The 14,703-nt window shown below is 37.5% G+C and overlaps 1 protein-coding gene across 1 annotated transcript; it reads right to left on the bottom strand.

The window, feature by feature from the left end:
• Positions 1–2,796: 2,796 nt before the first annotated feature.
• Positions 2,797–14,262, bottom strand: LOC133731500 (ribosome biogenesis protein bms1-like). The gene is made up of 17 exons (XM_062158870.1): positions 13,964–14,262; positions 13,784–13,874; positions 13,591–13,709; positions 13,295–13,485; positions 12,996–13,206; positions 12,033–12,270; positions 11,331–11,794; positions 10,733–10,847; positions 10,224–10,417; positions 9,785–10,125; positions 9,419–9,515; positions 9,130–9,348; positions 6,139–6,378; positions 4,612–4,821; positions 4,025–4,294; positions 3,717–3,920; positions 2,797–3,286 (listed from the first exon to the last, which is right to left on the bottom strand). Exons 1-17 carry the CDS (start codon positions 14,231–14,233, stop codon positions 3,122–3,124), a joined length of 3,639 nt encoding a protein of 1,212 aa, XP_062014854.1. The 5' UTR covers positions 14,234–14,262; the 3' UTR covers positions 2,797–3,121.
• Positions 14,263–14,703: the final 441 nt, after the last annotated feature.

Here is a 14,703-nt window from a genome sequence, read left to right as displayed (position 1 = left end):
TATTGGGGGCTTGAAATCTCCTGAAGCTGATGGATTTCCTGCTCTTTTCTATCATCGCCATTGGGATATCCTTGCTGAGGAAATTTTTCAGTTGGTTAATTCTGCTATGCATTCTGAAAAAATTCCTGATGGGCTCAACCACACCCTAATTACACTTGTTCCCAAAGTGGCTAGTCCTCAAAGTATGGCTCTCTTCAGACCCATTAGCCTTTGTAATACTCTCTATCAAGTTATATCCAAAGTGCTGGTTGCTCGAATCAGACCTCTTCTTAAGGATCTTATTAGTCCTAACCAGGTAAGTTTTGTACCTGGTAGGCATATTACTGACAATATTATTATTGCTCAGGAGGTTTTGCATAAGTTTCAACGCTCTGTTGGTAAGAAAGGATTCATGGCCTGGAAAATTGATCTTTCCAAAGCTTATGATAGGCTTAACTAGAACTTCATTGAGTCAGTTTTATATGAAGCTTGCTTTCCTGAGAATATTGTTAAATTGGTTATGAGTTGTGTATCTTCCACAAGCTTTCAGGTTTGCGTTAATGGTGACCTTTCTAATACTTTCAAGGCTAGTAGGGGCATCAGACAAGGAGATCCCTTGTCTCCTTATCTGTTTGTCCTTTGTATGGAAAAATTATCGCATCTGATTACTTCTACTGTGCAAGCTGGTCACTGGAAGCCTGTTAGAGCCTCTGGTTCTGGTCCTTTCATTTCACATTTTTTCTTTGCAGATGACCTTATTCTCTTTGTCGAGGCTAGTTGTGCTCATGCTAAAATTCTTAAGAAATGCTTGGATCTGTTTTGTGCTCTGTCTGGGCAAGAGGTTAGTTATACTAAATCTGTGCTGTTTTGCTCTCCCAATGTTTCTAAGTCTCTTGCCAGAAATATTAGCAAAATTTGTGGTTCTAATCTCACTTCTAATTTGATAAATACTTGGGGATGCCTCTTATTCATTCTAAAGTTACCAATCAGACTTATGCTTCTATTGTTGACAAAGTCCAAAGTAGACTTTCTGGATGGAAAAGTAAACTGCTTAGCTTGGCTGGAAGGCTTACACTTATCCATTCAGTCACTTCTTCCATGCCAGTTTATGCGATGCAAACTGTGAAGCTCCCTATGTCTATTTGTGATAAGCTTGATCGAATAAACAGAAACTTTCTTTGGGGTGATTGCAATGGGGAAAAGAAAATCCATTTAGTCAATTGGGATCTTGTTTGCATACCTAAGCAATTTGGTGGTTTGGATGTTAAAGCTACAAAACATATGAATCAGGCTATGCTTGCTAATTAGGATGGAGACTATCTCAGGGTGATGAGGGCCTGTGAAGCAAGGTTCTACAAAAGAAGTACATCAATGTTGTTCCTCTTCTGCACCCTCAATACTCTAGTCCCTCTGGCTACTCTAGTACTTGGAGAAGTGTTGTGTCGGGTGTTCAACTTCTGAAAAAAGGCTTGTTGTGGAGGATTGGGACTGGTACTGCTATTAATTTCTGGACTGATGCTTGGTTGCCTATTGGACCTTTAATCAATGTTGTTTCTGTTCCCCCCAATGTTGATCTTAATTGGAAAGTTTGTGACTTTTGGGAAGATAATGAATGGAATTTAAATTTGCTACGATCTTACTTTGATGAAGACATTATCAAAATGATTATGCATATTCCTGTTGGTTTTGAAGGAAGTGGCCCTGACAGAATGATATGGGGTGAGACTTCTAATGGGTGCTTTTCTGTGAAGTCAGCTTACTTGGCCTTGATTAAGGAAGAAAATTATGATGCGTTTCCCTGGTACTTTATCTGGAAACTCCCTATTCCTCCTAAACTAAAGACTTTTATGTGGTTATTATGTCATGGCAGAATTCTCACTAATGTTGAAAGAGTTAAAAGAAGGTTAGCTTTCGATCCTTCTTGCCCTATTTGTCATGAACATCCTGAAACTCCTATTCACATGCTTAGAGATTGTCCCTCTGCTAAGAATGTGTGGAATGGTGTTCTATGCTTAGATACTATAGCAAGGACTATGCAATTAGATTGGTATGATTGGTTGGCTGCTAACACTCACTGCAATAGACCTTGCTATGATGGTCTGAAGTGGTGTGGTGTTTTTGTCTATACATGCTGGTACATATGGAAATGGCGCAACATGACAAATTTTTATGGTAACTACTACCCTCTTTCAGTTTCTAGCAAAATAATTTTAGATGCTGCTAATGATTGGAAGAATGCTAATATTGGTTCTATTGCCAGTCGTAGAACTTCTACTATATTGTTATCTTGGTCTAAACCTCCTGCCCACTACATGGAGCAAGGGGACAAAATGGACTTATTGGTGCAGGAGGGGTTTTGAGGGATCACAGTGGTACTTGGATTTCTGGCTTTTCTGCTAGTCTTGGTAATGGATCTGTTTTACAAGCTGAGGCTTGGGGGCTTTTACTTGGTCTACAATTGGCTAGCAAAAATCGTTGTCAACATCTTATTGTTGAATGTGACTCTGAGGTTTTAGTGAATTTGATCAACAATGGGGTTAATGATCTGCATCCTCTTCGGTCAGTTTTATGCAGCTGTCAATTTTTGCAGGGACAATTCTTGAGTTGTGACATTCGACATGTTTATCGGGAAATAAACTTGGTTGCTGATTTGCTGTCTAAAGATGGTGTTGGTGCTGATCTTGGAGTGCATTTCATGGAGCAACCTCCTCCGCACGTTATCAATGCATTGCTGGATGATTTGTGTGCAAGTCCTAGATCTAGGACTGTAATTTGTGATCTTTAGTTGTTGTTTTTTCGGGCCTTTTGGCCCCCATCTATCCAAAAAAAAATATAACAGAACGATATATTACATAATCTGGCTTAATTTATCCGACATACAATTAACTCGAGGAAGAAAAAGTTTCATCCGGAGTGGATTCCATCCAACTTTATCAAAGCCAAGAACAGACATATGACTCTGCAGCCGAGTTATTCAATGAATACCCTAATTACGATCATTTCTTTGACCCAGCATCAAATCCAAGTAGAGTAAAACTGCAACAAATTTTCTTTCTTCATGCTTCTATACTTCTAGCACTGCTGTTTCTTTGCAGGCAGTACACCACCTATTTAACCAAAAAGTTGTTGCAAACAACTACCATCAGTCCTCCGCGTGTCTCCTCATTTTCTTCTGAGCTTTGTCTTGCACCCGGTATCTCTCTCGTCGTTCTTCTCTCTGGCGCTTTCTTGTCAACTGCTCATCTTTGGCTTTCTGTGCTTCAATTTCTTTTCTTTTTTTCTCATCCTTTATCTTGCGCTTCTTTAACTGCAAGACCATGTGAAGTTGACTTAATTAACTTTCAAAACTCCAACAAAAGATTATATAAATTAAATAACAGCATAATCTGAAGAGAAAAACAAACAAGACAAGCTAAGAATAATTATCTAACAGACAACTATTACAACTAGAAAACTAATATATTCACCATACATTCACTAGACATCAGGTATTTATTATGTTAATCACAAGACCAAAAAATAACGATCTGATAGCTACGCCCATGAAGATAAACATTTCCAGATATATTGATTACCACGTATATTTAACCCCCCAGAAAAGCCCTCCACAAGACATCAAAAAGTAAACTGCTGTGTGTGTGAAAACCTCTTTTACTTGTGTATGTGCACCCAATTCGATTTACAACAAATTTGATCATCAATTATGATGTTTGGGAAGACAATATTAGTCTAAATACCTTCTCAGATTTGATTAACCGAAGATTTTGAAGCAGAGCATGAATTTTCTGTTCATGAGGCTCCCTCACAACAGCTCTTCTATCCTCAAGAAGTTGCTTTCTTCTATTCGGTGTATCCTTAGGCTTTGATTTAAATGGAAGACTTGCTTGTACTGCTTTGGGAATCACCAGTGGGTTGAACTTCCTCTGCTTCCTTTCAATTGGCTGTTGAGCAAGCAAACAGACAAATTTAGTTGCCTAAGCATAAGCAAAGGGGTATTGTTTCTGGGATGGAGTGTGCCACTATTGCTCATCTTTACATGACATACCTTGTAGAGTGAATCTTTGTTAACAGGAATAGGAATATTGCGTTCTCTCCTCAACTCAGCTACAGTTTTCATCCCTCGCCAGGTCAGAGCACGGGGTTGCAGAGATGTGGTTAATGGGTTGTAAAAGCAAGGAACATCAACTTGAGTCCAAGCGCGCAAAAACACAATGTCACTCATCTTAATTTTGTCCTCAAAGGTGCACCTAACAATTCCTTCTTTTGGTTGTCCACCCTTCTTTTTCGGTTGGTTACCAATTTCTTCTTTTGCAGCCTGGCCAGATCATTAATCAGCATAACAGATCATATAAAAAGATGCCTGGCCATAATGCCAGTGCAACAGTCAAGACATCAAAAGTCATCATTTTTAAAGTCTATTCCAACCATCATTCAATACCAGCATTGAAAATATGACTTTGTGAATAGAAATCGCTTAATCACAAGGATATAAACAAAGCCAACAAATAAAACCTACAAGATCCATAAATGAAGATGTTTTTTGAAAGCAAATGCAACCAACGGATTCACATGGACAAAATAACTTCAGTAGATATAAGGGCCTGAAGATAGATATTCCAGCATGAACTGTACCTTTTTCACCTGCCCCCGGATGCCACTGACTGTTCGAACAGAAGCACCTTCAAATCGAGCTATTTCAAGATCTGAGGTAAACATATCTTTTATAAGTGCTGTATTCTTGAATATCTTGCAAGGGTAACCAACTAGTTTGAGTTTCTTCACTATTCGCGATGCATGGTTGAACTCAAGCACAACTGCCGTGGCGGTGATCCTAAATGTTGCCTGACCAACCAAAGAGGAACACCATAAAGGGCGTGAAGTTATATTAGAAATTTAAAAAAAAAAATATATATATATATATATAAGAAAATTAAATAAAACTAGGATAAATAACTTCGGCATTAGAGACTAGCACTACTTTTTGTTTTTGAAAACATATAGAAGAGAAATCTGGATTCCAGTGATCCAACTAACAATGGTGCATTGAATGAAATAGAAGAAACTTTGAGAATTATGTGGGTTGATGCAAGTGAACTGTTTGCTTGTAATATGCTACTTGGGCGTCCGTCATTGTTCCCTACGAATTGTGGAATTGGAAAGCAGCAGTGAGTTAAGGCACTGTAATTTAAGATTCAATGTCTATTATTTTCATTTTCTGTGCTTAGACCGAGAAGAGTTTTTTTTTACTTGCTGCTATCGTTTTGTCCGTTGTGGACGACTGAGACCACATGAAATAAACCTACATTCTATGGAACTACTGACGAGTTTCCTTCAAAAGCTACTGGGGTGCTGCAACTGTATTCATCGTAAAATTTAAATCACAGAGCATGTTTCTTTCAAGCCTACTGTGACCACTTGAAATAAACCCTAAATTCTATGGATCTACTTATGAGTTTCCTTCCAAAGCTACTGGGTTGGTGCACCTGTATTTATCATAAAATTTCATTCACAGAGAGCATGTTTCTTTCAAGCCTCTCGTTATAAAGTAGGAATGTTTTCAACTGAATTAGTATTCAGATCAAAAACAACAAAGGGATTCTCAGCAATTGCATTTAGAGATCTATTTGGGACTATGCTATGATCCAAACAATCTCTTTTTAGTTCCCCAAAAAGTATCATGTATAGACCCACCACCAACGCTATGCTATGATCCAGACCATTTCTTTTCAGATCCCCTACAAGGATCATGTATGAACCAGACAGTAAATGGGTAACTGATGAGCCAATGTTTCATTAATGTGGACATTATTTATTTATAACAATAGAATATTCATGTGCCTAAAGTTTGGTAAACGAATTAGGGATCTAGTGCCATTACATCATAAATCTTTAGCTATTTGAAAATCATCATGACCATTTCAATGTTTACTTAATCACTTCAAGCAATTTATGATCTGAAGTCTTTTATTACAGTGATCAATGAAAGCAACAGAAAAGATGGACTTGACAGTGATCTTCAAGTTAAGTGCGCAGCTTAAGTCCTCATGACATTGACAAATCCTTGCATTAAAAACACAAAGTTTTCCATTTGCTAGTATGTGTAAATGTATATCTATGAAACAGAAAACTAATAGAAACAGAATACAAAACTGGCCAAACCTGATTGTTTGATAAATTCTGGAAAGCAACCACACCAGTATTGGGAGGGGCAAGAGGGCCCCAAAACATTGCAAGGCAATGCATGTGTTCTGGAGTATACTTAAGCATGCGATGCCTTCCATTGCAATCTTCAATGGCATAAACAGGAATTGTTTGGTAACGCCTCCACCCAATAGATACAATGATGGGGTCACTGGTCTTTAGCACTTTTTTGTGCCATCTATGCCGCTTTAACCTGGCCTGGTAGAACAGAGCACAACATTGTAAAGATGAAAAATTCCAAGTTCATAAGTTTACACTGAAATTCACAACCCAATTTTACAATCCACACTCCATTTTCCCTTTTATAGTATCTTAAGTTTTGTCTTTTTGTAGTGTGGATTACTAAAAATGAAACATGGATTGTGGATTGTAAAATTTAAGAGTGTGAATTTCACTCCTCTTTATTTATTATTGATAACCTTTTAATATGATTGGCTCATTAAAATGAATACAAAAGACAAATAAATTCTCATTTACAAGGTACCAATAAGTCACCCCTGTAGTAAATATGCACCTATTACCCAGAACCTTGTTTCTCTTTATAGACTTATGACTGCAAACAGTAATAGGATGATGATGCAAAATATCACAGCAAGAAAAACCACAGCACACGAACACAGAATTTTATAGAGGTTCAACAAAAACTTTGCCTACGTCCTCTGTGTGATCTCTCTTGAGAATCACTAGCACTATGGAGAATAACAACTTGATTACAAGTACTTATTGAAATCCCTATGCTAATCCCCAACCCCTTTGCCAGATCTCTCTATCACCCATGGCTCTCCCTTCCCCTGTGTTTATATGTAGCTGAGAACTCTCTGAGATCTCTCTTTGATCTCTTCTCTGATCTGAGGACACATTATATGACCTCCCTGCAGCCCTATTTATAGATTATAGGTGCTGGTTACAAACATGTCACATTAGGATTCCTAAAACTATTAGAACAAGGAAAGAGAGCTAGCTTTCCTATTCCTAACTAGAATAGAACTTACTTTCCAGGTCTAAATCAATAGGAATAACTCTTCCTATTCCAAAACCCATTAGGATACTAGAAGAATTCCTGTGCGCACTAATCTTCATTTACCCATCTGGTTTGGCCTTGAATCCTAATCAACTTAGACATATCAACGAGCCAAATTCACAACAACCCCATGCTTAGGGTGATACTATTTCTCATGCTCAGGATGCTTTCAAAGAAGTGAGACAGATTTTAGTTGCAGTTTTTGTCACTAATGAACGAAACTGTCACTAATGAACGAAACAAGGGAAAAAAAAAAGAACGGGCGGGTCTTCAAAATACATTTCGAGAAAGCCTATGACCACGTGTGCGTTGAACTTGGAAAATATAGGTTTTGGAGCTGGAAGAAGAAAACGGATAGAGGGTTGATTGAGGTTGACGAATTTTTCTATTTTTGATAAAGGAGAAGGTGATCCCCAATCACCTTTTCTTTTACACTTGGGGTGGATCTTTTTAGCAGACTTATGGAGAGAGCAAGGGATTGTAAATTAATTGAAGATCTAGTAGCCAAGAGGGAAAAGGTTGAAATTACAAGCCTGCAATTCACTTATAATACCATATTCTTTTTGAAGGATGATGATCAGAATTGGAATAACCTAATACAAGTGCTCAAAATCAGGGATCAAAAATCAATAAATACAGCTCACTAGTTGCAATAAACACAAGGCCTGATAGAGTAGAGAGACTGGCTGGTGACTTGAATGTGAAGTAAGAGTTTGGCCTATGAGATATTTAGGTCTTCCTTTGGGTGGTAACCCTAAAATCGCATTGTTTTGGAATCCAGTGGTAGAGAAAGCTGAGAAGAAAATCGAGTTGGAAAGAGGCTATTTAATCTAAAGGGCGCAGATGGACAGTAATTCAAGTAGTTCTTGAGAGTCTCCCTACTTATTACTTGTCTTTATTTCAAATTCCAGTGGGCATGTTAATGTGCGATGGAGATGGAGAAGGTAAAAAGGATCAATTAGTTTGGTGGGAGATTGTGTTGCTAGAACAAAGAGAGAGGAGGCCCGGGAATTAGGAACTTATCAGCAAGGAATAAGTCTTTCCTGGGAAGGAAATGAAGGCTAGAGTTTGCTTGGAATTTCTGCTGCAAATCTTTTCATAGCTTCCTAATTGGTGACGATTCAGACCCAGTCTTTGTTCAAACAAAATTTCCACAGAAAACTAAGGTCCAAGTGTAAGGATGACTTTTGGCACATGGGAGGGTGAATACCTGGTATGTTCTCCAAAAGAAACGAACACACAACCGTTTCTCTCCCCAATGTTGTGTTTTGTGCAGATCTTCAAGGGGGGGGCGTGGATCATGTTTCTGTCAAGTGAAAAAAGGCCAAAATTCTTTGGGGCTGCGGAGTAGCTTCAACAGGGATGGTATGGATCAAAAAAAAAACCAAAAAGATCTTTGAAGCCTGTGTTGGTGCGCAGTTGGAAACTTGGGGAGAGTTAAGTTCTCGGCATCTCTTTGGGCCTCTATATCTGAGCAGTTTAAAGATTACACCTTTCTTCTATCACTCTAGATTTTCAAGCTGTTGTAGTCTACATTTCTTTGTCTAGTTTGTTTTAGGGACAGTTAATCATTTGTTTACTGAATAAAAAAAGCTGTTTCTTTTAAAAAAAGATAACAAATTGGTCACCTACGCTTCACCATACTCTAAGCTTTCATAAAATCACCTATTGTGTCTCAAGTTATCTAATTGTTTAGACATCCTATTAGCAATCTTAGATGTGGAGAGCAGACTGGAAAGTGAGTACAAAACATAGAAACCACCTTTCATGTACACTAACCTGAATGTGAATAGTTCTAATTGTCTAAAATCACCCTATCAGCAATAAGATATGGGCAGCTATCTTAAATTAGCAACGCAGAACAAGAGAGCTAGCATAAAACAATAGAAACAAAGCCCAATAGATAAATACTTTCGATGTACACTAACCTGCATGTATCCAGTGCTTTCTTCCCCAAGACCAATTCCTCCAACCAAAACAGGCTGGCAGGGATCAAAATATTCAACCATCTCATAAGGAACATCATGAACTTCCAACCGAAGGTAAGTCCCTGTCCGGAAACCCTCAACCTCTAATCGGGTGTCCTCATCAAGGTCATTGAGTTCGGCTATATTCATTTGTTTCCGGAGTTCAATCTCCTCCTTCAGCTGAAAGAAGTTGGCGTCAGCTCCCACCAGCTAGTGTAGAAATGATCTTGCATCTAAGATAGAAACTTACCTTGTCAACATAGCCGCTTTCTTTAGCTCGATCTCGTCCAAACTGGCTTACATGTGTATCATCAGGTTCCTCCTCACTTGTATCAGGTTCATCATATGTAGATAATATTAAGGTCACAAAAGAAATTTCGTCTAAACATGCAAGACTGTAGAGAGTTCATAGACACTATGACTTCACATATGAACAAATGTGATATAACCAAGAACCTTCAATATGGACCCGTCAACCTAATTAAACTCTCAAACACAAATGAAAATGGAATCGACAAGAACCTTTCTTTGGTTTTTGGTAGAACAGATGGTGAAGGACATTAAATAAATAAAATTGTTTGAAAACTATAAGAAACCTTTGGTGTCAAAAGGATATTGAGCATCAAACTTGGCACGAAGAGCAAGCTTTTTGAGCCTCCGCTCCTCTTCATCTAAGCCAGCTTTCTTGTTGTATGCAACTTTTCTCGTCTCATTTGTATGATATCCATCATGCTTCTCACCCGTTTCTAAATCTTCGAAGTCACCAAAGACAGCATCTTCATCTTCCAATGTCGCCTCTGTGTCTTGATTTCTTTTAGCAGCCTTCGACCAATCACCAGTGACAAAGCGATCGCGCACACTCTCTATAAGCTTTTTATCATTCCAGTCCTTGATTGAATGATTTGTAAATTTGGAAGAATCCTCAACATTCCAATTTTCTGCTTCTACTCTATGTTTCTGCAAAAATCAAACAAAGAAAATAATAAAACAACGCTCATCAACAAATTTAGTTTCAGATATGTAAAAATTCTAAACAAGCACTCTCTACAACAAACCTTAATTCCGTCTCCTTTTGGCTTAAAAAAGTCATCTCCATCACTTTCCTCCTCACTACTGTCTTGTTCTTCATTGGCTTTAGTTGAAACCGAAGAAGATTTCCCATATACAAGTTGCATAAGGTTAGTAGTTTGTCTCGAAAATGTCCGTTCTGCCAAAGACTCCTTCCACTTCGCTATGTTTCCCACATAATCTAGTATGAGGCCAAAAAGGGTAAAAGCATCAGACACAGAATGAAAATTTCTTTGTCAATGCAGTCTGGAACAACAATTGAGAGATTCCAGTGAATGAGCCATTGGTGAATGAAATTTTGTGATTTATGCATTACAAATCCATAGTATATATTACTGTTTGTACTCATAAGAGAACTAGTAGCAAATGACTCGGGGCTTTAATTGTAATATAAGCAACCAGGCTGCAAAAGCTTTAATTGTCTTAAAGCCTTAGTATGGTTCTTGCACAGAAAATGAGAAAATTACTACATAAAAATTGAAAATGCAATGTGTACCATCTGTCTCATCGATTTCTCTATCTTCCTCTGAAGACTCTGAACCAGAAGAGGTATGATTATCTGCATCATTATCGCCACCGTCGTCATCATCTTCTGACTCCTCTTCTGAATCCTAGAATGAAGCATAGAACATTAGTAATATAGACCAAGATCATGGCTTGTAGTTTAAACATGGTGCATACCATCTGATATAAAGCATGCATCCAATCCTCAATTGAAAATTTAAAGCCAGGATAGCATAGTTCAAAGACATAATAGAAAAACAAGGGATTAGAAGGAAATAAAATATAACAGTGCTTTAGTACCACCTAACCATGACCAGCCCATGAGGATCATTAGATAAAACAAAGTAAAAGCCAATAAGATTACAAAGAATGGGATCATATCTGATTATTATACTCATTACTCAAAGTAGCTTTACTGTGATTATAGCAGAGTGATGTGAACTCCAGAAAAACACCCAAGTAGTGAAAACAATTTAGAGCTCTTAAGTGTACAGTACAGTATATCATATGGACCACCAAATTCTACTTGCAGAAATGTACGCGCCTTTATTTAAAACAGATATTTAATGATGATATTAAGCTTTGCTCACCTCCATATCAGTAGGATTAAGGTCATTTTCAAAGATAACTTTTCTCCTTGACCTTCCATCATGAAACTCAACATGTTCCTTCAAGTGATCTTTAAGGTTAACATCTTGATCTGATACATCACCATTTTCTCTATCAGATCCACTAGAATCACTTTTTGTTAGTGCAACATTACGAGCAGCATCATTCTGATAAGATTTTGATTCTGTGCCATCAATATCCTCAACATTACTTTCTTGACCAGAACCCCCAGCTTTCATTGTTTCCCCAAACTGATGTTCCTCTAAAGGCTCAATCATACGAATGCGTTTTCTGGATTCATCAAGATCTTTTTCATCATGTTGAGATTCCAATTTAGGTTTCTGGATATAAAAGTTAACGAAGCTCTGCTCCAACTTTTCATCAAGCGAATATTTTGGGTTTTGAAGACTTTTAACCATGGTCGCACCCACATCCTCAAGCTCTCCTGTGATACGGACCCAAGAAATCAACAAATGAAATTGATGGAAGTGAAAAAGGAGGATAGAAACTTGATTTTACATTGAAACATGAAAATGTGTGTAGTGAATCAATAATAAAATAAAACTTCACATTAACAAAATGGTGACGGAGTGCAGTAGAAATAAAATGTTTCCTTCAGATTCAGCCAACAAATAAAAGTATTTTTCAAACAATCAAACAAAAAATATAAAAGAAAAATCAACCTTTGTTCGTTGCTTCCTCCTTTTCATCCTGGTTTGAAAACTGAACAAAGTGATCATTTATATTTATATAGACAGCATCTTTGTCATACAGGAGATCCCCAAGTCCAGACATAGGTGCATAAAACAATTTTTCTTTATCACGCAGCCCCTTCTTTTTGGCAGCAGAGGGTAAAGGACAGGGATCAGCTAAGCCTGTCATACCAGCGACACTGTAATCACCAACACCTGCAATATGAATCTGACACACAATGTACATCAGAAAAATATATCATTCCAAACAAAAAATCAAAACATTAACTGCAACCACCAACACCCATGTGAATCTGGACAATATACAAAACATAATCATATAGCATACAAAACGGAATCACATGACATCTATGACACCTAGTTTCAAAGCAGTACAATGTTTGTAGGATTAAGGAATGTGAGACACTAAATTTTAAGCAATGCATATTATTTATTTACTACACTGTCAATCTGTCCAAATTGATAAAGACACATTATAATCAATCTCCCAAATTTTTTTGGTAATAAATCCTGTAATCTTATGACAGAAATTTTTTTTTTTTTTTAAAAAAGGCATGAAAAAAACTATGCACTAAATCTTCAGAAGCATCCAATAAGGCAATCCTAAATTTCAACTGAACATCTGAAGTTACGGTCACCATTCCATTCAATCGAATTGTTTACTGCTACCTCTGAAACTGTTTCCTAGAAGAATTATTTTGATGGTAGAGAGAGAGAGAGAGAGATAAAAAAAACTTTTGGGACGGAATTCCTGGATAATATCATTTTGATTCTCTACTAAATGAAACAAAATCTGAAAATGAGTTAAATTAACAATCCAGTGTATGAGGAGTATTGTATATCTGATCATGATCTTGTCTTCAAAGAATATATTTTGATTATAAAATTTATGAATAGTCAAAGCAAGAATAGTTTCATAATTCCAGCACATACCTTTGTTCCTTTTTTCATGTTACACCCCCGCAAATAACCATAATGTGTGACATTTCTATCACATTTATTATTCAAGCGCACTTTTTCAGGGGGAGTGACATCTTCAAAACAATCTACTAGAACATAAGGATGAGCAGTTCTCCAAGATAAAGGATGGAACTTCATAACAGATATGAAACGAGCCAGATTGTGAATCTCACGTTTGACATACCTATTTGTTTAAAAGGGAAAAGAAAAGACCTGATAAATACCAGTCAATATCCACGAGTGGATGACAATAGAGAAACTTGATTACTTACTTTTCATGAATAAGACCTGATAAATAAAACAATTTAGCTCCATCATATATTTCAGTCCAGAACCGATGTTTTAAATGCTGCTTTGCTTTCCTCAGTTTCTTTGCATCTTTGAACTTATCAAGGTGAGTGAGAACTCCCATGACCTTTGGGAAGCCATGGACTTGCAATATATTAAGGAACTCAAATGTTTCCTGCAAATGATCAGAATCCAAAAGTGTAAGAACAATATCCCACAATACATAGAAATGACACATTTTATCTATCTGAGTACGTAGAAGTCTGTTGCATGTTCTCACCATTTCAAAACCATAGCTTCCATCTATAAGAAGCAATGCTAAATCAGCAAATTTTGCGGCATCAATCATACCATTGATATCATTGGGGCACTCCACAAACTGAACCCGCCTCTGCTTCCCTATCAAAATTAGGAAGGTGAAAGCAGTCAAACAAGATTAAATAATTGCAAGTATTAGAGATGCAATTTGGCACCTGATACAATGGTAATCGGGCCTTTCACCTCCCGTAAATCATGTTTGGTATAATGCTTTACAAGGGACTTGATCAACAAAGACTTGCCAACCTAGAATCAATATAATATCAGGGGAGTAAGCTTGTAACAACGTAATAATACGTAGAAAATCAGAGAAAAATGAATGTATCAGCAGCGACCTTGGGAGGTCCATGAACAAGAACAACAAAAGGAGGCTGTTCGCCGTAGGAGCGATCAATGGTCGGAACATGAAGTCTTCGCTGCTCTTTCTCGACGGCACGAGACTGGAGACGCTTGGCTTTGACAGTTGAGCTGAAAGCGAATGCCTTGGGGTTTTGCTTCTTCTTCGAGTCTTTTTGGGGCTTCTTCTTATCGGCCTTGGAACCCGACTGCCGGCACCTGTGTGCCTTGTGCGACTGCTCCATACTTCCACTATCTATCATGCCCATTCTAAAACCCTTGCACCTACCTCACACACTCCTGCTGTTACTGATACTAGGTTTTTCTTTTTTTTTCGGTTAATATTTACTTACTTTGGGCTTTTACTTTTTTGTCGTTTCGGTGTGGACAACAAGGAGCCTGCAAAAGAAAAAACAACAAACTATTAGGCCCGGTTCTGGTCTCCCAAGATCTACCAACAAAATTTTCATTCAGGTAAGCCTACATGCCACGGGAAGGAGGGTCTGCAAATTCTATCGCTGCGTAGTCATGAGTCATGGTGAAACCCCCCGCGCATTGCTGCGGGTTTTTCAACCGTCAAAATATTAGGTAATACTAGAAAATTCTCCCGCGCGATGCTGTGGGTTTAATATTCCCCCCCTCAAATCTTAGATCTACATAATATAATAGAAATACCTTTCAAAAAAATATATATAATTTTACATATTACAAAAATTGGTATTTCAATATTCTCAAAAAA

The sequence above is a fragment of the Rosa rugosa genome, chromosome 2 (assembly GCF_958449725.1).
Source record: "Rosa rugosa chromosome 2, drRosRugo1.1, whole genome shotgun sequence".
Lineage (NCBI taxonomy): Eukaryota > Viridiplantae > Streptophyta > Magnoliopsida > Rosales > Rosaceae > Rosa > Rosa rugosa.
This window is presented reverse-complemented; position numbering and strand designations above follow the sequence as displayed.